The 25,347-nt window shown below is 37.8% G+C and overlaps 1 protein-coding gene and 1 long non-coding RNA gene across 7 annotated transcripts in view; both read left to right on the plus strand.

Annotated features, from left to right (window-relative positions):
- On the plus strand, positions 1-2,182 carry mycb (MYC proto-oncogene, bHLH transcription factor b). Its single transcript, XM_051095878.1, has 3 exons — positions 1-173; positions 424-1,084; positions 1,321-2,182. The coding sequence occupies exons 2-3, from the start codon at positions 433-435 to the stop codon at positions 1,845-1,847; spliced, it is 1,179 nt and encodes a 392-aa protein (XP_050951835.1). The 5' UTR covers positions 1-173; positions 424-432; the 3' UTR covers positions 1,848-2,182.
- Positions 2,183-3,481: 1,299 nt separating this feature from the next.
- LOC127178725 (uncharacterized) overlaps positions 3,482-25,347 on the plus strand; it is a 59,345-nt gene continuing 37,479 nt past the window's right edge. For 4 of the 6 annotated variants that reach the window (XR_007829426.1, XR_007829425.1, XR_007829428.1 and 1 more), the window contains exons 1-2: positions 3,484-3,639; positions 22,626-22,698. This is a non-coding gene — a long non-coding RNA (uncharacterized LOC127178725). Of the gene's footprint in view, positions 3,640-22,625; positions 22,699-25,347 lie in introns of all 6 variants that reach the window. The other 2 variants (XR_007829427.1, XR_007829429.1) reach the window with 2 other exon arrangements.

Raw genomic sequence — 25,347 nt, forward strand, 5'->3', positions numbered from 1 at the left:
TGTTCGAAATCTTGCAGTAAATGACAAGCAGCCGCTCGGGTGCTGTAGTCGCAGAAGTGCGCAGGTTTAGCGGCACGACCCACTCCCACTTTGGACTTACTTTCACCTGATAGTTCTCATACACTGACATCTGATTATATTGCCAGTTTTCATTCAGTTTTACTACAGCTACGGTAAGTCTTTCTGAATGACGGTTATTCTCATTTTGTGTAGAACTATCTTTGGACCATAACATAAAGACTGTATTCTTAGAATTCAGGTGTTTAAATTTTCTTAATGACTAGCATTCTGTGTTATTTAATACGTGACACATTTACTAAGTTGATAAGTTTGTAAGACAAGTACTGCACTTAAGTTTAAGGTGAATCACTAGTTGTGCAACATTTAAAGGACCAGCTTTTAACCCTAATTTATTCTACACAGGCATTCACCATGCCGCTGAATTCAAGTATGGCGAGTAAAAATTACGATTACGACTACGACTCCTACCAGCCCTATTTCTATTTCGACAACGAGGATGAGGATTTCTATACCCAGCAGCACGGACAACCACCGGCGCCCAGTGAGGATATATGGAAGAAATTTGAACTGCTCCCCACTCCGCCGCTCTCCCCGAGCCGGCGTCCCTCACTGTCAGACCCCTTCCCCTCCACAGCCGACCAGCTGGAAATGGTTTCGGAGTTTCTCGGGGACGACGTGGTCAACCATAGTTTTATTTGCGACGCGGACTACTCCCAGTCTTTTCTGAAGTCGATAATCATTCAGGACTGTATGTGGAGCGGTTTCTCGGCCGCGGCTAAACTAGAGAAGGTGGTGTCGGAGAGATTAGCGTCGCTCCAGGCGGCGAGGAAAGAGTCTTCCAGGAGTGACTCTGTGGACGGCTGTCGGTCCAGCCCTAACGTCAGCTACCTTCAGGACGTGAGCACCCCTGCCTCACAGTGCATTGACCCATCAGTAGTGTTTCCCTTCCCGCTGACTGACAGCTCAAAGCCGTGTAAACCGTCATCCACACCGACTTCCACAACACTGCCACTGGATACTCCTCCAAACAGTGGGAGTAGCAGCAGCAGTGACAGTGATTCCGGTGAGTGAGGTTTTTTTTTATGATGACTAAACCTGAATGTACTAGTTTGACAGGTCAGCTTGTAGTTTAGATAAGTATTGATTTATAAGCTGTAATTATAACACAAGAATTTGTGGTGGTTAAAGCGTTCTTGAACCGGAGCGTCAGTTGCGTAAATAGACGCTCCCGCCCACCACACGTTATTATACGCAGTTGAGCTGCAAATTAAAATTTGTTTGCTTTTTAATCCAAAACAGATGACGAAGAGGAGGAGGAAATCGACGTCGTCACGGTGGAAAAGCGAAAGTCTGTGAAAAAGCCTGACGCGAACGCAACGCATCAGAGCCCCGTCGTCCTCAAGCGGTGTCACGTCAATATTCACCAACACAACTACGCCGCCCACCCATCCTCGCGGAGCGAGCAGCCTGCAGTCAAGCGGATTAAATTCGAGAATCACATCCGGGTGCTTAAAAACATTAGCCACAACCGAAAATGCTCGAGTCCCAGGACGTCGGACTCTGAGGATAACGACAAACGCAGGACTCATAACGTGCTCGAACGGCAACGGCGGAACGAACTCAAACTGAGTTTCTTCGCGCTGAGAGACGTCATTCCTGACGTGGCGAACAACGAGAAAGCTGCCAAAGTGGTGATACTCAAGAAGGCGACCGAGTGCATAGCGACCATGCAAGAAGATGAACAAAAACTGATCTCGCTTAAAGAGCAGTTAAGGAGGAAATGTGAACATTTGAAACAGAGACTTGAGCAGTTAAGCAGTTGTTAAGTTGCTTGGACTTAATTTATGGACTGAACTTGTTTTAAGCATCCTTGTATGGTTCTGTCAAGGCAATACAAGGTCGAGGGTGTGGCAAGTAGTGAGCAATCTGACATTGATTTATACAATTACACTGCCTCAATTTGAACTTTAATGGAGGTTAGATTTATTTGTATTTAATTTTATTTTTAGTAATAAAATGGTCTGCGGTTCCATTTGCTGTTGGCCTTAACTTAATGTTTTGTTTTTTGTAAGTTTTGTACATATTGCACATATGTATTCAAGATGCTGTTGATTTCTGAATCATAAAATGCATTTCTCTATAAAATTGTGTTTTTGACTAATCCTGACTGGTTTGTCTCTTTCAGTCTGGCAATGACTTCAAAGCATTCAATTAGATAATCCATTAGGAAGATACAGTCATGCACTCATTTGATGCTTAATGGATTTTGCATACTTTTAGTCTATGTAAGACTCTCTGTTTTACATAATTTACCTTTGCAATGCCATCATCTGTTGTAACTTAAGGGTGACTAATGCTTGTGTTAGAATTACATTCTCTATTTACAAGCATCAAAGCCAGTGCCTTACGTAAAGCCACTTAGGCTGAATCACACATCTACATATTGATTTCACTGTCACTGACTGTTCACCACCTTGGCTACGCTGGTTTGAGTAAGTGATGCCTACAGTGGGCTCGGTTTTAGTTAACTGGATATTATACAATAAAATAAAGATGAGTGTCTGATTTCGAGAGTAATTTCTCTGAAACTGCTGTAGTATTTTATGAAATGCATTAGCATTGCCATTTAACTTTCTAAGAAAAACTCTAACGCACTTTGTTCAAGAAAAATATGTCACCTTCCTTTCAAGAGCGGTTTTGAAGACTGGAATAGGGACTCTCATAAGGAAACCAGGTCATTTCATGACTTTCAACTCACAAATCCCATGTTTGCTAAAAGTGGGTGTTTAAGGGTTTAGTAGATGACATGCATCCTCCTTTCCATTGCCAGTTTTAACTTCATTTTCTCCAATATCATTTTTTTGTCCTGCTAACTGGATGTTGGAAGATTAAGGAAACCACTGGATGGATGAAGACAAAATCACAGACTAAATATGTGCCTGTGTGCCTTTTTTTTGGTTGCACATGTTTAAACCTTATCGGTTCACTCTTTTAAGAATACTCTAATGGTGCATGACTTAAAGAAATATTAAAACATCCTCCAAATGAATCACATACACATATGTGGAGCTTAACATCCACAGGTAAATACTGTTGGGTCATTTGATGCTCTGCGTATACTTTCAAGCAAATACATTATGACTATTACATTCTTTATGGCAAGTACGTGTCCTTATGACCAAGCCTTGATCATTGGTGGTGAAAACCAAAAGTTCAGGAGTCCTAAATAAGTAAAATCTCCCACAGACGGGGTCTTCTTGTCTGAGGCAGGTTGTCATATTAGGGTAAACGTTTTAAGCGTCAAGCACTGTGGTATTTACAGTTACTTTTAGGATGATAATGAAGCTAAATCGACTATATAGAATAAAACTACGAGCCACAAGTTAATTTATAGCTGTTTTGTGCAGTAATGGATAAAGTTGTCGCGCAGTGACGTCAAGCTCTGATCTGACTCTATGCAAAGCGCTGCACTATGCGTGTGCTGCTGTGAGCACATGGAGGAGAGAGGACGTACACTTAGCAGCCTGGCTAATGTAGCCTGTGGCTCGCAAAATATTAGGAAATGAAGATCATCTCAGATCTGGAAAGTGGACTGACTTGCCTAAGGCGTCCAACATGGTAAGATTCGTATCCATTGTTGCGTTTAAGGTCTATCCAGTGGTTATGAAACAAAATCTTAGCTTTAGCTAAACAGTGTGCTCATGTTTTGTGCCACAGGTGCAAGGATTTAATTCCGTTTCATAAGCAGTAATCAATATCGATTTGAGTGGGAGACGAGAAACAATTTGTTTTTAACCACTGTTATTTTTAATGATTAACATTTGTGTATTATACATGCATTTTGGGAATGAACTTTGCACGTTTATGAGCAGTGATTTGTTCTGATTTGCTTTTCCTCTTGACTTAATGCCACATAATATTGACGTTTGCAGTTTTCTAATAACTTGTTGGTATGTTGGCATGACATTAAGTTGACTTATTGATACAGTTTTTATGTTACCCATAGAAAACATTCAGTTGATGACAACTTTATAGACTTTGTGTAGAGTTTATGTCTAGTTGTGTCTGTCTTATAGAAATGGTTGTAAAAGCTACTACAGTTCTTTTGTTAAAAGAAACATAATTTGCTTATTCTAACAAGGTTACAATGTTATCCTACCAAAGTCTTTCATGTGCATATTATATAAACTGCTTTTATTTTTATATGCACGTCAGCAAGCATATCCATTGATAATTTTTATGGTATGATGCAATAAATGTAACGTTACCCTTAAATGTCTTTGCCAGAAAAGGGACACACAAATTTAAGTCAAGTTTACAGATTTATTCTGTGTTAATTTAAAGATCTTGTCTTTGTCACTATGCAAGCAGTGCCCGTCCTTCCTCGGTACAGTGTGTTGACGGAGTTCATAAATTATTTTCTAAGGCACTCAGTCTATCATTGGAGTTCGGACTACGCTGAAAGAGATTTATGATCTGGAGGCCAGTGGTGGACGGTAATGAGGAGGTTCCCTCTACCATTATGTGATGTCAAATTAAGTCACACAGTCTTCATGGTCCTGTCAGACATGGAATCCTGTAAAAAAAAATGAATGGGAGGAAGTATAATCCTACATATGCAAATAATACAGCGACTGTAGGACTGATATTCTAAACCTGCATTTCTGTAAAATTATATTTTAGTCAAAGCAGTAAAAGTCAGTCGGGTGTTGTGTTGTACCCCACTGTCTTTCACTGGGACAAAAGCAATTGAAACATTTTTCAAAATATCTTCTTTTGTATTCTGCAGAAGAAAGTAAGTCATAGAAGTTTGAAAGCACAAGAGGGTGCAACCTTTCTTTCCAGTTGTCCTGGTGTATCCCTGAAGGACTGCTGACACTTCCAAACATGCATCTCATCACTAATTCAGGAGCATTGTGCAGATCTGTAAATTAAACAGGGCATACTTGTCTTTGCAAAGCTGTTCCATACCTTTAACACGTCCCTTGAGAGCAGACCTGACTCAATCATATAGCTTAGATTTCAGTCTGTTACTTTGCGGTTGAACGGTCACTATAATTAAAGCTCCATGCATGGGCCTACTTTTCAATGCAAGTGAAATTTTCAGTTTAGGATCATCTGCGTTGACCTCGGGTCTGCTGGACGACTATATTTACAGGGAATATGGCACCGCACCCTCAAGATGGTTGACATATCGTTTGTCTCTCATATAAACTATATACTGCTGACTTCATTATTCACTGGTCATGAAGCATGGATTCAGACACACCTGGGGAGATGTGGCAGCTGGTGGAGCATACAGAAATGATTGCTGCAGCAACATGGCTGAATTAGTTTTGATTAGATGAGCGCGAATGTTGAACTGAATGCGCTGGATGGCACTTTGTTGAAGTTAATGATCCAGAAACAGAGCTGGCTGGTTGTCCTCCCATATGGGAACACAAGTTAGTGTTTACTGTTTTGTTAAGGCCAGGCATTGCATTTCTATCTGATTCCATTATATATGACCCTGGACCACAAAACCAGTCGTAAGGGTCAATTTTTTTTAAATTGAGATTTATACATCATCTGAAAGCTGAATAAATAAGCTTTCCACTGATGTATGGTTTGTTAGGATAAGACAGTATTCTGAGACACAACTGATGTCCGAAATACAACTATTTAAAAATCTGAAAATCTGAGTGTGTAAAAAGAAAAGAAAAAAAAAGTTTAAAATAAGTTTTGATATATTTACAGTAGGAAATTTACAAAATATCTTCATGGAGCATTATCTTCACTTAATATCCTAATAAATTTTGGCACAAAAGAAAAATCGATAATTTTGACCCATGCAGTGTGTTGTTGGCTATTGCTACATGTATACCCATACTACTTACGACTGGTTTTGTGGTCCAGGGTCACATATAGCCTCATTTATGGGTTTCCAGAAGTTGAATAGACGTTATTGTGTTAGAGATTTGCTAAAGCCCAAACTTGGACTGGAAATCACCCATGTTGAGGGTTGCAGACTAGAAAATGACTAGGAAACCATTAGGTAAAATGGCCTTAAGTATTTAGAAGCTAAATGGCTTTTATTAAATGACAGAAATACAGAATTATTGAGTAAAGATAGTTGCTTAGAAGTGATTTTGTTCCCTTTCGGAACAAAAACTTATAGTCATGTTTTGTATTTCTGTAATTACTGATTTGTACAGTTTTTGCTAAGCAATAGTCAGAAATATTTCATGTAGAATCTTACATAACCAAAAAATGACTCATCATTTAGCGTGGGCGTTCAGTTACAGCTGTAAATGATTCAAAACTACTTTATGAGTCAGTTTTGTGAATATTTTTTTACTAACTCACTAAAAAGAACCCATTCATAAGAGTCATATTATTTTTTGTCACATTCTTGACCATTTCAGTTGCAGTATGAAAGCCTATATGGTTAAATATTAATACCAAACCCGAAATCACTTCTGCATCTGAAATCGCATAAACTACCAGTCAAAAGTTTTTGAACGGTAAAACTTTTAGTGTTTTTTTTTTTTAAAGAAGCTCTTTTGCATTTATTTGATCCAAAGTACAGCAAAACAGTAAAATATATTTATTATTTAAAATAACTATTTTATAACTATCTATTTGAATATATTTTAAAATGTAATTCCAAGCTGAATTTTTAGCATCATTACTCCCGTTGCACGATCCTTCAGAAATCATTCTAATATTCTGATTTGCTGCTCAAAAAATATTCATCATTATTATTATGTTACAAACAGCTAAGTATACTTTTTTTTTCATGTTTCTTTGAAGAAATATTGATAATAACAATAATAATAATAGTTTTCTGAACAGCATATCAGAATATTAGAATGATTTCTGAAGGATTATGTGACACTGAAGAGTCTTCTTTAAAAGAAAAAACTTTTGACTAGTATTGTACACCTACTATATAGTAGGTGAAAAAGAGTATGTGGACAGAATAGTATGTCTGAAATCACAGTGTTCAGTAGGCAAAAAGTCCCCAGATGACCTTCTGTTTACAACTAGATTCTGAAGTGGCATCTGATGGACACTTTACTATCCGACAAGACCACGGGAGAGGATTTGTGAATGGCATTGAAGTGACTGATGCTGGTAGGTCACATGACAATGACAACCAGATTACATTCAGAATGTACCCATTCATACTATACAGAGCATACTTCTATAACAGTCACTAAGTAAACAATTACTTAAAAGAAGTACTCACTCAGAAAGTCTGCATTTCTAGACGCAGCCTCACTTTTTTATTTCCGTCTCTGTGATTAAAACCAGAAACGCTGTGATTCTTTCAGGCACGGTTGTACAGTTCTTTGCTCTGACTCATAGATGGTGTATGCACAAAATGTTTTTCATTACATATTAAAGATTAATACATTTTTGTTTTACATAAATTACAAGTTATTCATTAAAAAATGGCTTTATCAGACAGTTATTGTGACATCATAATAGAAACATTATGTTCGTCTGCAGTGAAAGTCAGGCTGCGGTTAAGTTGGTCACTCAACCACGGCCTGAACTTATGTTCTCTTTCGTTTACATAACCAGACACTGTGTATTTGTCTCAATAACAAAGCCCAGAGAAATCTTTATTTAAACTCTGTGCCCCTGCGGAGTGACTGAGTTGTAATTGCCTGTTACGGTCTTTCCTGTTTTGGCTCTTACCACTGAGCATTTAAATGATGAGCGTGAGGACGACATGGTGCTAATGTCACCGAGCCTCATCCTGTCCTTCTCGCACCGGGGGTCATCCGGGGCACTGGAAGCCTCCCAATACTGAGAGAAGCAGGTCTGCTCTCTCTCTTTCTCTCTCTGTGATACTGCAGCATGCAGTGGCTCTTTAGGGATTGATATGAAACTTAATCTTCGATAGCAGCTTCCATAAGAGGCAGTGATATTTAGCCAAGTGCTCAGCTGTTATGTGTTGTGTTACATGGTTTGTAAAAGATGTCCGGAGACCGGAGTAGTCCTATCCTGTTCCTCTCGCTCACCCGTCACCTAGTTCTGTGGATCTCAACTGCTCGGTCATGCACTAAAAATGGGTCACAGAACTGTTCTGAGGCAAAAATCTGTGTTAACTGATAAATAAAATGCGGCTGAGCATATAAAAGTGAATATGCTTATCACATTATAAAAGTATAAAAATCAGGTTCGCTCCAAAAAAAATACCAAATGAATTTGCAAATATAATAATTGTTTCCATACAGGTTTCCCTAAAACCCCTGTAGCCTCTTCTGCCTCACCCATATCATTCAACCAGTTCTGCTGGAACTCTTGACTTACAGCTGGCTTACTTATAGTTAATGCACAATAAACCAAGATAGAAGGAAGTATTACACATCTGACCTTTAGTTATTGTTGTAAATGTTTTACACTCACATCAATACATTGCCCTGCCGTAAACGTGATTGCATTTTAGCTTGTGAAAATGTAAGTGATCAAACTAGCTCTTGATGTTGTAAGGATAGTTCACTCAAAAATAAAAATTCTAGGGCTGCCCCCTAATACAGTGGTTTTCAAACCTGTCCTGAAGGCACCCCGATAAGAGGCTTGGTCGACCAAAATTGTATTAGTCACTTAGTTGCAGAAAAAAAAAAATGGCGAGGTCACATGGTCCATGACTGACAGATTGTTAACGGCTGTGGTAATACAGTACATTTGGGCAGCTGTTGCTCACCTATAATTCATTAACCTCAAATATGGCTTTTCATCTGAAAGATGTTTGTAGTAGCAACTTCACATGGCTGCACAATTTAAAATGTGCGCTATTTAAGTGTTGGAGTAGAGTGTGAAAACCGAATAGTAGCATGCTTACTGCTTGACAGATGGAGGCGTCGGTGTGGTCACTTGCACTTAAAACACTTAGTCATTTTTGGTCATACAGATAAAAGTAATACATTTTTCGAATCTGTAAAGGCTCTACATTTATTTGTGTGCACTCACTATAACAAAAAAACATTGTGTTTTTGTAAAATAAAGCAAATGGGATGTAGCTTCTGTGAACTTGAGCACGAAACTCCATGTACGCTTGCCTTGCAGACATGAAAAAATATATCTATAGAGTGTGAATTTACTTTCAAATAAACCAATTCAAAAAGAAAACAAATATTCTCAAATTATGTAATCTGTATGAAACATGCATACAGTTGCATCTCTACTGCAGATGATTCAGTGTCGCCGGAAATAAAGGAAGCTAGTTTATTAAATTATTAAAACATTAATGTTGTCTTCTTGCTGGCTATAGGCTCGGTGTTTTGATTTATATGGATTTTAATCAATTTGTGACTAATAGTTGACTAATGCTTAAAATAAACAACTACTAGTCGACCAGGAAAATCTTTAGTCGAGGGCAGTCCTAGAAAATTCTGTCATTAGTTATTTACCCTCATGTCGTTCCAAACCTGTAAGACCTTCGTTTATCTACAGAACACAAATTAAGATTTTTTTCTGAACCCGGGTAGACAACAACACAACTACCAAAAAAAAAACGACTTCATTGAACTAACTACTTCCCTTCCATGTTAGTCTTCACCTTGTGAGTGAGAAGAAATTACTAAATAAAGTTATTTTTGTTTTCATTATGCACAAAAAGTATTCTCAGAGCTTCCTAAAATTAAGGTTGTACCACTGATGTCACATGGACCATTTTAACAATGTACTTACTACCTTTCTGAGTCTTGAACATGTCAGTTGCATTGCTTTCTATGCAGGGTCAGAAAGCTCTTGGATTTCAAAAATATCTTTGTGTTCTGAAGATGAAAGAAGGTCTTACGGGTTTGAAACGACATGAGGGTGGGTAATTAATGACAGAATTTTCAGTTTTGGGTTTTCCTTTAACACTAAAAAGCGTTACTTGAAGGCAGAAAGTGATCAGGCACATATTTTATCTCTCAGCCTTTTACAAGCATTTTAGTGATCAGATAGCAGTTCCTAGAGTCCAGGTTCGTTCGTCATGGTTGACTGAAGCAATAGCTGCGGCCTAGTGAGCGGCCTTCCCTTTCATGTTATGGGGATGAGCAGTTGAGGACTCAATAACTTGGGCTCCTCCGCACAAGCTCTTCGTGTCCCCAGGGAGGCTTGAATTGCTCTGGCCGGCCCATGTAAAGGAGAGGAGATAGCCGGCCATCTGGAGAATACGATACGATCACCACTGGTTCCTGCCATTTAAAGTGTCCCATCATTCCCCCGCTAGCACATCATCTCCCTTGCCCTTGACGCATGCTAAATGGCATGTTACTCATCAGCTGTCATATATTTTATGTTGCCTTATTTGCTTTTGTTCATTTATACCTGGCTATTATAAACCACACTCGAATGTGGAACGTGAGCGCTCAGTAACATGTCCTTCATGGGTTGTGTATATCGGTGTGTATGTTTGAGTGTTGTGGTGTGCCTGTGTGTGTTTGTAAGTGTTAGAGGAGTATCAGGTTCTCATGCACACACACAAGGATGTATAGACATATCGCAGCCAAACACAATGAATTATTCAACCGGACTTGTACTGTGTGCTGGTTGGACGATGCAAACAGAAGCCCCACAACAAATGTGAAACTTCATATTCGAAAAATCAATTTCTATATATAATATAAGCTCACTCTTTGTTCTCATATAACATCTGGAGAAATAAGAGGAACCGGTAAATGAGCATTTTTTTTATTGCTGTCAATATTAAGGTAGTTGTGGTCTTGAAATATTTTTATGTCTGATATTAAAACAACATATTATTTTGTCTCTGTTTAATCACCAAAAACTAAAATCAGTCATTTTAAGTGCTACAAGTGAATTGTTACCACAACATTATAATGCACAGTATAAAAAAAAACATGCTCATTTTGAAATTTAAAAATTACAGTTTTAATAAATTATTTGTCTTTTCAAATATTAACTTTAAATGTGTGTTAAATGGTTGCAAAGCATGCATGCTTTTATTTTTATTTTTTTATATATATAAAATAATTTTATTTAAATTTTATTTCAGTTAATGAACATGTTTTTCATCATTTTTAAGTACAGGTAATGAGCATGTACAAATAAATATAGTATCGTCTGATACAAATTTTCAGCTGATGATATATTTTGCAAGCCTAATTGTTTTGGTATTGAGCTTGAAGTAGTTTTACACTTTCCATTCATATAGTGAACATACTGAGAAGCGTAATGAATGTCTCCTGGCTTGATTTACCTAGATGTCCTGTGGTTTGTAAGGTGTTAGTTTAACTGGCAGGGGGCTTTCCAGAACAGATGGGACAGTAGTTGGGCATTACATGCTCTACTATGGTGGTGTTAATGCTCTCTTGAGCCTTATGATGTAATGGTGCTGAGCAGATGCCTGCACAGATCTTGATGTAAGAAAAGAGCCATGAAGTATGTTCTCAGCAGCCAAAGGTCAAGAGCTCACCGTGACATGAGTGGATGCTTCGCCTAATACGTTTACCCAAGAGCTCTTCTGAAGAATCTAAGTGTGTTATAAGAAAGTGTTGTTGGCATGTTTTTGGCATTGGTTACTTGGTAATTTGTCAGTCTTTTTTTTCCCCCTGTGACAAAAGCAACATCATGTGGGTGTTAAAACAATAAACTGTAGGGCAATACAAAACAACAGTTAAAGCTGTTAGAGGACAGCTGGCCAAACAGTTTCCTTTACTTCCCCTTAACCTGTGCAGGAGGAAATGTCTTATATTGGTTCCAGTTAGATGTTATTTATTGAAGCTAATGCTTTCAAGGTTAGATAAATGTGATGCCTAATGATATTGGCATTATTTTTGAATGTTGCAGCATCATATGTTGAGTACAGTAACATTAAAGAACTTTTTTAATGATTAGTTGGGCATTACAAGACAGTTTTTGTTTCTGAAAAGGAGTTGACTGTAAAACATTCTACTCAGCTGTTTTCAACATCATCATCATACAAATAATAATAATAATAATAATAAATGTTTTGAGCAGCAAATCAGAATATTTGAATGATTTCAGAAGGATCATGTGACTGGAGTAATGATGCTACAAATTTAGCTTTGAAATCACAGGAATAAATTGCATTTTAAAATATATTTAAAAATATATTCAAATAGATAAAAGGTATTTTAAATAGTAAACATTTCAAAATTGTACTGTTTTTGATGTATTTTGGATCAAATAAATGCAGGCTTGGTGAGAAGAGACTTCTTTAAAAAACATTAAAAATCTTACTGTTCAAAAACTTTTGACTGGTAGTATAATAAAAAAAAAAAGACCTTGTAATTTTTAATAAAAATATCATAACTCAATCTTCCTGTGCAACGACAGAGTTTGCTCTGGTGATGTATCCAATTATTTTGTGATGCTTAAAACCCTTTACTTTGACTGAAAGTTTGCATTCAGATTGTCCTTCATCCCATCAGCAACTGATGGATGGAATTAAGTCCCCTCCGATTTTTCATCTTTTTTAAAAATCACTCAGAGGTGTGTCACAATGCCGTAGAAATGATCTATTGCTACTTCCTTTACATGACATTAAATCTATTGCTATACATTTAAAAATGAAAATTCTGTCATTAATTACTCACGTGCTTTGAAGACTGACACAGAAGAGAAGAATCTATGTTTATCGATTCATTTTATCAATGTCATTACTACCTTTCTGGGCCTTGAACGTGTTAGTTGTGTTGCTGTCTATGCAGGGTCAGAAAGCTCTCGGGTTTCATCAAAAATATCTTTAATTTGTGTTGTGAAGATAAACGAAGGTCTTATGGGTTTGGAATGACACGAGTAATTAATGACAGAATTTTATTTTTGGATGAACGATTACTTTAAAACTAAAATATGTTTTGCAGCATTTAGCAACACATAAAATAATTAAAACATACCATAATGAATTTTGTACTGTTTTTCATTATTTAGGCTTTAATTCATAGTATGTAAAATAAGTATGTATGTAATACTTCTGTAAGTAATCTACCTAAGCAGCAAGATCAGATCATAGGCCACGTTCACACAGCAGCAGAATACGGTTGTCAGTCCTGTATTTGAGTACTTAAAGGGTTAGTTCACCCAAAAATGAAAATTAGCCCATTATTTACTCACCCTCCATGCATTCTTGGTGTATATGACTTCCTTCTTTCAGCGAATGCGATCGGAGTTATATTAAAAATTATCCTGGACCTTCCAAGCTTTAGAACGGCATAGACGTGTTTCTCTTTATCAGTCCAAAACAAGTTCAATAAAGTGCATCCATCCATTATAAAACGTGCCTCACACGGCTCCAGGGGGTGAATAAAGGCCTCCTGTAGTGAATCGATGTGTTTTTGTAAGAAAATATCAATATTTAAAACATAAGAATCACTTGCGCTAACAGTTGTACACGGAAGCAGCTCCGGGCGGATAAAGTATTATGTCGGCATTGCGCATGCGCTGTTCAGATGTGACAAACGTGAACACACCATGGAAAAACCAAAACAAACCAACGGTCATGAATTAGAAGTTCAAAACGAGGATTTGTAAAGAAAAATATCGGAGAATTTTGATATAAACCAAGAGGAGACTGGATTTCCTGTACTAAAGTCAGGAAACTTTGCCTTCTTTGCTCCTGTAAACAAATGTACGACGCAAGCTAGATTAAAGTGATTATTACATTTTATATATGGATATATACTACAGTCAGCCCCCTGAGCCATGTGAGGCTCTTTTTATTATGTATGGATGCACTTTATTGGACTTGTTTTGGACTGATGATATAACTCAGATTGCATTAATCTGAAAGAAGGAAGTCATATACTCCTAGGATACCTAGAGGGTGAGTAAACAATGGGCTAATTTTCATTTTTGGGTGAACTAACCCTTTAATACGGTTACGTTCACACACACTGCAGTTATTTATGGGTGTGACAACTGCATTCTATTCGCTTGTTAAGTCTGACGTCAAGCGTCATCTCTCGCTGTATTAGATGACATGAGAAAACAACAAACGGTACTATTTATACACTCACAATGTGATATAATACTAGCAAAAAATTATAATCCTACTCTCTAACTCCATACTGAAATCCCAGATAGCCATACAATAAAAATATAAATTAAAAAAATAATTTGTGTTTGGGACGCTGTTAGCATGGAGACTGTAGTGTACACCGTAAATTAGCTTACATTATCAATATGAATAAACAGTGCTCATAAACGGCTGCTGAGATGGTATTCTCAAGTGAAATGAGTTGGGGTCTGGACCTGGAAACGGCGTTCGTTGGTGCATTCAACGGACGCATTACATCGTTACTTAACAAGCCCATACCCAAATTCACACCCGTAAATTTTCAGGACTCACAACTACATTCTCTGAGCACACGCGCTGTGTGAACGGAACAGGACTGGACAACTAGTTGTCTGTCACGTGAATCAGTGCGAGAGAGACGCTCTGCCACACATAAGCATGTCTACCGTGTGTTGCGTGCTTTCATGTGTGACGCTCCTGTCGGTTTCGTGTTCTGCCCGCCAGAATTTAAAAGCTGTTGTCGGTTAATGAAGGTTTGATGAATGAACTCGCGGCTCGATTCGACTCTTGTCGTGTCAGAAAGTGTTAAGACTTTTAGTTTTATTGACGTCGCCATCTTTGATATTACTTTGGTCACTGTTGTTATGGTTACTGGTAAGGAATACGGGCTTGTCTCTCGTTGCACGTTCATATAGACGGTATTCGAGAAGCTACTGTAAGTTGCTGTGTAATCGGGACATTTCGAGACTCTCACACCTGTACAGAAAATGCTGTTGTCAATCCCAAAAATTGACAGTGTGAACGTAGCCATAGGCTACTAGCTAATAGGTGGATTTTTTTTTTTTTCCTTTGTGTCCTTGGAGGCAAATTTCATACTGTTTTCCATTCTTTTGTTAAACCACATTCATATACGACCCTTAATTGAATACAAACAGTGTTTGATGTTTTCTGTAAATGTGGATATTACTGAATGCTGTTTCTGCCAGAGCTTCAGCCATAATGACTTTATTTAATTTTGAGGCTTGAACAGGAGAAACTAGCTCTCTGTTCATTACCAGTGCCTTGAGGACTGATTCAGCCTGACTGATTCTGGAGTCCTGCCTCATGTAGGCCTTTCTCTCTCTCCCAATTAGTCTGCAGATGAGCCAAAATGGGATAAGCCAGAGTGCTTCACAAATTGGTTTAAACTGCTAAGGCGGGGCTCAGACTACAGGAGTTTTAAAATCCTAACTGATTATTAAATCTGGTTGCAGCACACACATAAGGAGAATCTTCGCAATTTTTTTTTTCCCTCAAATCGGCAAAATATTAAGATTATCGTGCCAGAGGGAGCGCCTCACATGATCTCACGCAGCAGATCATCAATGATACATCAGCATTAATGTTTACATAAGCTATCTAGCTTGCTAGCAGCTTTCTACACTCAGCTGGTACGTTCAAAACTAAGGCCCAGCGCTTTGTCGATTACTGTTGTTGTACGCTTCAATACACTGTACAGACAGTCGTGTTATTGCAAAACTACCACAAGCCGTTTCCTCCATCTCCACAATCCAGTGGACCCGTCCAGCAGTTGCACTTGTTTTGCGGTTGCGCATTGGCTATTGTGAAAGTATTGACGTAATCATAGGCGTGATCATCGCAATTCCAAATTCTTAATATCAAACGTGTTTGATATTAATCGTAATCGGAAACCGACCGAGGTCCTCAACAAGATTTTTTTTCTCCAATTCTAGGAATAGAAAGATCTGGGATAAATCGGCCTAAAACTCCTGCAGTGTGAGCCTGGTTTAAGGAAGCGTCTCGCATGTGTTATGATTTGAATCCAGAAGACGTCATTCTCAAACAGCTGAGCTGACTTTGTCTTTTTCGATGAAGAAAGCCCACCTGGATCATGTATTCCAGGTGTGGCATCTGTTTCATGTGAGGAATGATTTGTAGACCTCATATCCTGGTGCAGCATGTGAAGATCCTGTCCTTTTCAGAGGGCCGGCTGCCTCAGCTGTCCCGTACAGGCTTTTCCTGGAAGTGAGACTTAAAGATTTCTTCCATGAGTGTTCTTGGAATCATTTTCTTTTCTTTTTTTTTTATTCTTAGAGATGCTTTTGGGAGTCTTGTTTCAGCCACGTGTCACAGACTCACATGTCCTTGTGGAATAGTCTGCACTTGGAAATTCATCTATGCATTCTTACAGCTGATATTGCTGCTGTGTTGGCCGGCGACCAGCTCTCTGCATTAAGTCAAAGTTGAGTAAGATGCTTGTGCATTTAAACAGAACGAGAGTCCATGGAGACTCTCCTCTTCCAAGTAGGGAAGAAAGCAGATACTGTATTTAAGACAAATTATGAAATCAGGCATTTTTTTCTGATCTTCCAAGCTGTTATTCCAGCTCTACTGTAAGCCTTCTTAGAAGCCATTGAAAACAGGCAGTGAAAGTTTGTGTGGGTTTACTAATTAGGAGATTGATGTAAGATAAATTCAAAAGATACTTACTAGAACTTACTAGAGCAGATGCGTCTGGGTCACTAAACAGAGCTTGAATTTAGTAAAGAACACAAATGACTCGGTTTATAGCCAGATGAAACGGCACTGTCAAACAGGAGAAACACTGTGCACGACGATACAGTCAGAAGGCTTTTTAATCTACAGTCGCCATCATTTACCATAGATTTACTGTAGTAACACTAACTGCAGAGTAGTGTTGTGTTAGAAAAGCGGGTATGTCGAATTTTCTTGTATTAGTGTAGATGTGTTAAATGTTTTGAAGGAGGAGTAATGGAATATAATTACAGTATTTTTGTGATTTAAGCTATAGAGTAAATGCATTTATACTAAATGTATTTAGACTACTGTTTTTCAGACAAGTACCTAGGAACCATATTACATTTTTACCATGGTATATTGAGGTGCTACATTTGTGGTTTACCAGTACCAGATACCAGTATCATCATCATGATACTATGGAAGAGCAATGGTTAATTAACAAAACAAACACAAAAACAGTCAGAATAATTAAATTTCACCATTTAAAAATAAGGTTCTTAAAATGTTTACAGATATTACTGATTTTGATAATGAACATAAATCTATGTCTGCATCCTAACTCAAGCTACTATCAAATGTGTATTTCTAAGAGACAAAAAATGTTTATTAATAATATTATCAGGCAACACAAACCTGTTTCTTGATTTGAAACAATATTATTCATTAAAACTGCAGAACTAAGAAGAAAAAAAAAAAATTCTATTAAGATAATTTTTTTAAAGGAAAAATGACTGGGGAAAAAAGACATAAAATGTTTGTCTTGTTCTGACTTTAAAGAATAGTTTAAAGCCACAGTTAACCGTCTGGTTTTTACAGCTTTCACATTGCAGCAAAAATCTGCTTTTAAACTTGAAAGAAATAAAAGTTTGACATTTATTGTGATAATTCTCAACATCGCCTGATATGAAAAAAAAAAATTGTGATAATGTTTTTTTTTTGGCCATATCGCCCAGCCCTAGTTGTGAAAGTTAAAGGATTAGTTCACTTCTAGAATACAAAATGTCCCCCAAATGTCATCCAAAACCTTTATTCCTCGGCTGGGAATGTGTAGAGCCCTTTGAAGCTGCATTGAAACTGCAGTTTGGACCTTCAACCCATTGGTCTCCATTGAAGTCCACTATATGGAGAAAATGTCCTGGAATGTTTTCCTCAAAAACCTTAATTTATTTTCATCTGAAGGAAGAAAGACATGAACATCTTGGATGTCGTGGTGTTGAGTAAATTATCTGAAAATTTTAATTCATGAGTGAACTAATCCTTTAACATTTTTCTCATTCATTATAAACGGATTTTATGTTTTTGTGGGTCACTCAAGGTGTTCGATCATCGTATATTTGGATGTGTCGTTGGCATTGAAATGTTTGAAAACCTCTGTGCTAGAGCAATGTACATGTCACTAAGTTTAAAAGGAAAATAATTGGCTTTTACCATGTTGCATGTTTTTTCCTTTACGTTGGTTGTTTATGCGTGTGGAAAGCCTGATCATCAGCCCTCATACAATATTGGCCCATTGTTAGGAAAGAGAAGGATCGGACAGTTTGGCCCGACTCCACTGAGCTTCCAGTAAACTCTACATTTTTACAGGGTCTTTATATCTGTGACAGCCGGCCACCCAAAATATAATAGAGTAATGACTTGTCTTCGCTAAATAACAGGAAGGAAAATCAGGAGGTGTTGTGCATAGTATTATTCCAGTAACCTGGTGTTCTTCATAACTCACCCATCATAGTCATGGCTAAAGCCACAGCATCATCCTGCTTTGTCAGGATCGGGTTGTTCAAAAGAACCACTTGTATGTCCTACACTGCCAGTCTTCCCATGTTATATAATCTAATTGAAACCAGCTAGTGCTTAAAATAGCCACAGGCCAAAGGAACAGAAACACCCTAGATCCAGAGGAAAAATACGAGACTTCCAATAGTTTTATGGCACTGCCCTTTTCTTTAGTAACAGCTCTCTTGAGAGGGGCTTTTGAAATGGATAAGAATAGATTTGCGTAGCTGTGTTGCCAGTTCAGAGGCTGTGAAGTGTGAAGCGATCTCATCTTCATGGCTGGCATTCGCCTTCTTTCTGCTGATTATGAATGAGCTGTCATTCTCTCGTTCTCTCTCGGTTTGTCTTTCCCTTCATGACACAGTGATTTACTGATCTCATGTTCCCTCTCTTTTGCTGAGTCACGGCGTGTATTTAAAGAGCTGCAGTTGGAGAGCGGTATAGCGGGATTCGCTTACACCTTGTGAAGAGACTCGCTGCAGTCATATTACAAGTGGATCTAAAGCAGGACAAACGGCGTGGTTAGCTGTGCGTACTCTTATTAGCATGTAGCGAAAACCAAAAAGACCAAACTAGGGCAGAGTTTAGAGGCCGGCAGTTCCTATTTTAGAGCTGCAGTCTGTAATGTACACACTTAAGCTGCCAGATCTCTTAAAATACTCCCGTTCTCAATCCAGTCCAGGAATTCAGTGGCCAGAGATCATTTTGATCAGCTCACCCGCCGTTTCTGGTCGGTATGATACTAATGATTCGGTGAAGTTTCTCCACTCTCATTTCGTTCTTTAAAGTCTTTTAGTTCACTGTGTCTCTTTAAACAATTACATTCTGGCCCTCTTCCTGGAGCACACCGGAGATGCCAAGGAGAGCGCAGGAGAGCCAGAGAGAGAGAGAGGAATGAAGCTATGTGGGGAGAAAAGTGAAAACCTTCAAAGTTTATAAATAGATATTGTGTGTCACCACTAAATAAGAGCGCTTAAACAATCAAGGACTTCGAGATTCCTTGTCTTTGTGAAAAAAGTCCCAACCCAGAAGGCCTCGTGCCAGTGCGGCTTAACGCACGTTTACCGTAAACAGGCTGGAATCCTGGCGTCTGTGTGAACAATGCACTGACTTGGCTGCCAAAACCGTAACCCTGTGTTTATGACCAAACCCACTTCAGAAGCGAGGCTCGGGATTGTGTAATAGCACGATTGGCTTTACAGCTGAGTAATTATGGAATAACTTGGATAAAATTTACCTTTGAAACCCAGTGGCCTCTGAAGGGTGGTTTACTGTAGATGTAAACTATCTCATGTGCTGGATAGAGAGGTCAGTATGAACTGAATCAGTGTGCTGCATTCTGCAACGTATGTCAGAGACTCGTTGCTCTGCTGTGTCTAGTCAGTGTGGGAGGAATGACGCATGGGAGTTTTTACCCAATAATTTAATTCCAGAGAAATGTTTTTTTTCTTTCCTGTGAGTGTGCAGGACTATGAAGTAGTTCCAGGTTTTGACCACATAGATGCATATCACTTTATTTGTTATTTCAAAGAGCCTTACAGACTGCTTACATTATCAAAATAATGTATTTAAAGTACACAGTTGTGGTCAAAATTGTTTGTACCGTCGGTAAATATGAACAAAGAAATCTGTGAAAGTAAATCTGTGTTGTTTATACTTGTATTTACAAAAATCTACAAACTTTAAACTTTCATTGAAATATAAGAATTTAAAATGGGTGGAAATCTGGTTATGAAGTAAATGTTTTTCTCTAATACTCTTTGGTCACAATTGATGGGATTGATTTCTCCTATAATGCCTGCTGAGTTTGTAGAACACCTGTCAAGACATCAGAGAGCATTCCTTCATCCAGAATCACTCCAGATCCTTCAGATTCTCAGCTCCACGCTCCTAAAAATAAAGGTGCTTTAAAAGGTTCTTCACAGCGATGCCATAGAAGAACTATTTTTGGTTCCACAAAGAAACATTCAGTCAAAGGTTCTTAAAAGAACTATCTCTTTCTTACTTTTTTATAATCTGAAGAACCTTAGAACCTTTTGTGAGACAGAAAGGTTCTTCAGATGTTAAAGGTTCTTTATGGAACTATTTAGACAAAAAGGTTCTTCTATGGCATTGTGAAGTACCTTTATTTTTAAGAGTGCATGTTGGTGCTGCTTCTGTTCAATTCACCCCACTCCTTGTTCTATAGCAGGGGCCCCCAGTCCTGTTCCTGGAGATCTACCCTCAGAGATTTTCTTACTATAGGGAGATGAGAGGGTCTGTATTACTATTGGAGAAAGCGTAATGGCTACCTGGGATCACATGTCTCTTAATAACCAATCACATTACAGCCTGACATCACTGAATTTCAGTCAGAGTTGTGCGACACTCAGTCGCTGTTTACGGATTCCGTCGGAATGAATGAAAAGTGCCGTAAACTCAATCCCACCTGTTGCAAAAAGTCAGTGACTTCTTTTATAAAACAGTATTTTTTGCGTGGTAAACTCAAAAATAGTTAAATCCAAAAGTATTGTTTAGTGCAGGGGTCACCAGATCCAGTCCTGGAGGGCCGAGGTCCCTGCAGAGTTTAGCTCCAACCCTAATCAAACACACCTGAACCAGCTAATTAAGGTTATGCTAGGTATACTTGAAACTTCCAGGCAGGTGTGTTGAGGAAAGTTGGAGATAAACTCTGCAGGACACCAGCCCTCCAGGAACAAGTTTTGTGACCCCTGGTTTAGTGTAAAACATGTTAAAGATTAGCAGATAGGCTGCTGATTCATTAAATAAGCCATTTTCTCTAAAAAGCTGTTTATTCAGCAAAGTGAAGCCTCTCCTCCATTGACATCCATTAAGAATTCCCCATTCCCATGTACTGCCAGACCGGAAACGTTAGCTTTAGCCGTTACGCTTTTTCGGCTAATGGTTACAGGCTTGCCATCTAGTGGCTTTGCTACCATCCTGCAAAGTTCAGCTCCAACCCTGATCAAACACACCTGAACCAGCTAATTAATTTCTTAGGTAGCACTTGATAATTACAGACAGCTGTTTTGGAGTAGGCCTGGAACTGAAGTCTGCGGGTAGGTAGATCTCCAGGAACAGGATTGCGCACCCCTGTTCTATAGGGTTCAGGTCAGGGATCTGGGATGGCCTTGGCAGAAGCTTGGTGACGCAATTGTTTTGATTTTGATGTTTGTTTTGTATGGAAGCCCATTTCTGCCACTGAATAAAAAATGTAAAAAAATTCTCACAATTCTGACTTTTTTTTCCTGCAATTCTGAGTTTATGACTTTTTTTCTCATAATTACATAATATAAACTCACAGTTGCAAATTTTCGTCTGTTTTGTGTGATATAAACTCGTAATAAAGTCAGAATTGTGAGTTTAAATCTTGCTATTCTGACTTTATAACATGCAATTTCGAGCTATTAAGTCAGAATTGTAAGATATAAACTTGCATTTCCGAGGAAAAAATTATTACATGCAATTCTGACTTTATAACTTGCAATTGCAAGTTTATTTCATGTAATTCTAAGAAAAAAATAAAATAAAATTGTGACTTTATATCATGCAATTCTGACTTTATAACTTGCAATTGTGACTTTATATCTCACAATTCTGAAAAAATTCAGAATTATGTGAAAAAAGTCACAATATCCTTATATATATATATATATATAATATATATATATAGAAACAATGGTGGACTGTGCACAGCCCACCAGGGCGGGTCTAAGGAAAGACGGCCGTGTCAACTATCATGGGAGCAACCTTGGTCTGTGTGACGTCACAGAGACAAAAAGCTGACAATGGCTTGATTTGAAAAAGGGAATATTTAAAAGGATTAAATAATAATCCACTGGGTGGATTTTTATTATTATTGGGTGGTTGTGTACACACACTGCCAAAACATTTGTTTAAACAACATGTAAAGTGAATTTTGCATCCGATGACCCCTTTAAGGCAAAATAGACACACGTCCTCTTACAGGTAGATTTGTAACATCTTTAGTTGAGGGGGACTTAATTATTTGAATGGCCGTTCTGATGATTTTTATTTATTTATTTATTTATTTTTTCAAATCTATGAAGTAATTCCAGGTCTTTACTACATTGCATTAACCACATTAAAGAGCGCCAGCTCCTGCGTCAGCCTTGCGAACACGTGTCAAAGATTGACACGGAAGAGAAGAAATAGCTGAATAACTCATTATTTTTGTTTTCTTTGTGCACAAAAAGTATTTTTGGTAGCTTTTGGTAGTGGTTCAACTTGACAGTTGAACCACTGATGTCACATGGACTTTTTAACAATGTCCTTTCTACCTTTCTAGGCCTTGGACGTGTCAAAAATATCTTGTGTCACGAAGATGAACAAAGGTCTTACGGGTTTGGAATGACATGAGGGTGAGTAAATGACACAATTTTCATTTTTGGGTGAATTATTTTTTAAAAAGAGAGTTGAGAGCACAGAGTGAAGCTTCCATTTTTGAAAATGAATGCATACTGAAAGTCTAAAGCAAAGCCATGTAGAGTTTCCATACTTTTCCTTAGTCCCATCTACAAGTACAGTGTAATTTAGTAATTGCCATTGACATAATGAGTGGTAGAAGTTCAAAGACTTCATCCCAGTGGTAAAGGGACAGGCATCTGTAACTGGTGGCTGTCCAACAGGGGGTCACAGAGGTCTGACAGACTGGAAAGATCATGACGCTCTTATCTTGTGCCGAGGGGCGTCGCTGAAGGATGTACCATCTGCTCCAGCCAATGGAAGAGGAGCTCAATTGCTTAAGGGCTAATTTTGTTGTTTGTAGCTCAGCATGTGAGTGACCAAGACCAAAGTGAAGAGCTAGACTGTCCCAACACCCCTCAGGCCGAGAGGGCACCTGTTGTGCCGGCAGTCCGTTAAGGTTTAATTTATGAAGCACAGCTGTAGCCCGCAGTGACTTGTGGTGACCTCTTAACTTTGCTGGACGGCTGTGTGATCTGGACACTTCTGTTACAGGGTGAAAGGAGTTCACGCTTCACTTGGGTTCTCGGTCACGTTACTTATGTGACGTGACATCTTCTAATACGGTATGCATTAGACGACTATGAATATGTTTCACAGGTCTTGATGTTTCCCTAGTCCCTCCTCTTCCAGTTCCTTTTTTTAATAATTTGTGTGGAAGTTAATATCATTGGCATCGGGCTGTGCTAATTCAGCCACTACTATGTGCTAAAGATATATGAGACGGGCAAGAGTCTGAGAAAAATCCAAAATTCACCCACGTTTCATTTCTTCAGTGTGAACCCTATAGACGTACTGTACTTGAGTATTTAATACAAAACCACTGATATAAGACTATAGCAGACAGAGTAAAGGTTTAACGACGGAAGTGTGGGTAATTGAGTTTCCTTCCACTCAGCACTGTTTATAGAGCGCTTTTTTTCTTTTTCGTTTCTTGAAAAGACGTCTGTGTGGATTTGTGAGAAATAGTGAAACAGTGATGTGATTGTATCGAGGAAGGTTCGAGCGTCCTTTCTCTGCAAATGCCAGCTAAGATGAATATTAGTGTCCAGGAGCCAACACACATCGAGTCTGTTTATATAAACTCTCCGTTGTCCTTCTGTTCTCTCTCTGTTCTCTCGCTAACTCGCACACAGAGTCTATTCATACAAGCCCTCACACATACACGCACACAGACGCTATTTATACGATGGCTCTCACACTTATGGCGCGTGCACATTTTAAAACATTGTAGCATCAGATATCAGGACCAGTTCCTGAATTTATTTTGATGTAGCAAATCGGATGTAAAAATGTAATGTCAAATTAAGGAAGTAAAATAATGCAAAGTGGAATCATTAGAATTATAAATGTAACATTTTATTTATATATATTCAGCTGAAATTTGTGTGCATTTATATTTATCGATGTAATTAAAAATAAGGAAGTTAATAATAATTCCTGAATAAGGAATTATTCACAGAAATTATAAATATAAATGTAACCTAATAAATGCATACATTTATAAATTAAAATAAATATTAAAAATGTGTATTTGTTTGTATATATTTCCATACATTGACATCATTAAAGTTATAAGAATAGTTATAGAAAGTAAAATAATACAACATGGAATTATTCAGAGAAATTATAAATGTAATCTAATAAATATACATTTATCAATTAAAATAAAAAAGTGTGTATATATATATTTATATACATATAAAGTTTAAAAATGGTTATTGTTTGATTTAACTTAATTTATTTTAATAAAATAATTGTAAATATAAATATTTAAAAAAATATTCTGATTATTAATTCACTTGCATTTTTTGATTTATTAAATGTAATTATAGTCATTCATTTACATAAAAGGTTTTATTATTACTATTGATTTATACATCATATTTAATAAAATCCAAATGAAACATTAGACATTTTACATGTAAGTAGTTAGAATTATTAACTTGCATTTTATTTTGATTTTATTGATTAATTTATAATCATTATTTTACATAAAAATTGATGAAATTGATCATCTTTTATGAAGATTTACTCAATTGTATTTATTTAAATTCATTTAAAAATTCAACACTGCTAGCTGTGTCTGCTGCGTCAGGGAAAGGAGGGTTTGGAGAGGTGTGTGTAAGTTAGTGAGAGTGTGTGTGTGTGTGGTTTTAGTAGCCTGCATGTATTAGGTTTCACGAGTGAAAGGCCAGCGGGCCGGCTGCAGGGCCTGAAGCTCAGCTGCAGTGATATGTCAGTGGAGTTCTGTCAGATCAGGTCTTTCCTCTCCACAGCGGCGCCAGCCTGCCTTGCCGGCACACTATAGAACCACTCACTGGAAGAAAGCATGTTTAAATATTTGCTAGGGCAACATATAGGATTATTGTCTCTATCGTGAGACATTGTGAACATTGTATGGGCCCTATTATTAGTGTTTTTCTTTATCAGTCATGAGGAAGTGAATTAGGGATTTTGAAGTACTGTATGGTAAACATTTACATGAACACACAATGCATTGTCAAGAATCAGACAATTGAAACTTTTGCAATAGCCCGTGTTGC

Source organism: Labeo rohita, chromosome 2 (genome assembly GCF_022985175.1).
Source record: "Labeo rohita strain BAU-BD-2019 chromosome 2, IGBB_LRoh.1.0, whole genome shotgun sequence".
In the NCBI taxonomy this organism is placed as follows: Eukaryota; Metazoa; Chordata; class Actinopteri; order Cypriniformes; family Cyprinidae; genus Labeo; species Labeo rohita.

Excerpts from the sequence above, each read along its gene's own strand:
- mycb (XM_051095878.1), top strand. The coding sequence starts at position 433 with ATGCCGCTGAATTCAAGTATGGCGAGTAAAAATTACGATTACGACTAC. Across the intron at positions 1,085-1,320 it reads CAGCAGTGACAGTGATTCCG|ATGACGAAGAGGAGGAGGAA; the intron begins GTGAGTGAGGTT and ends AATCCAAAACAG.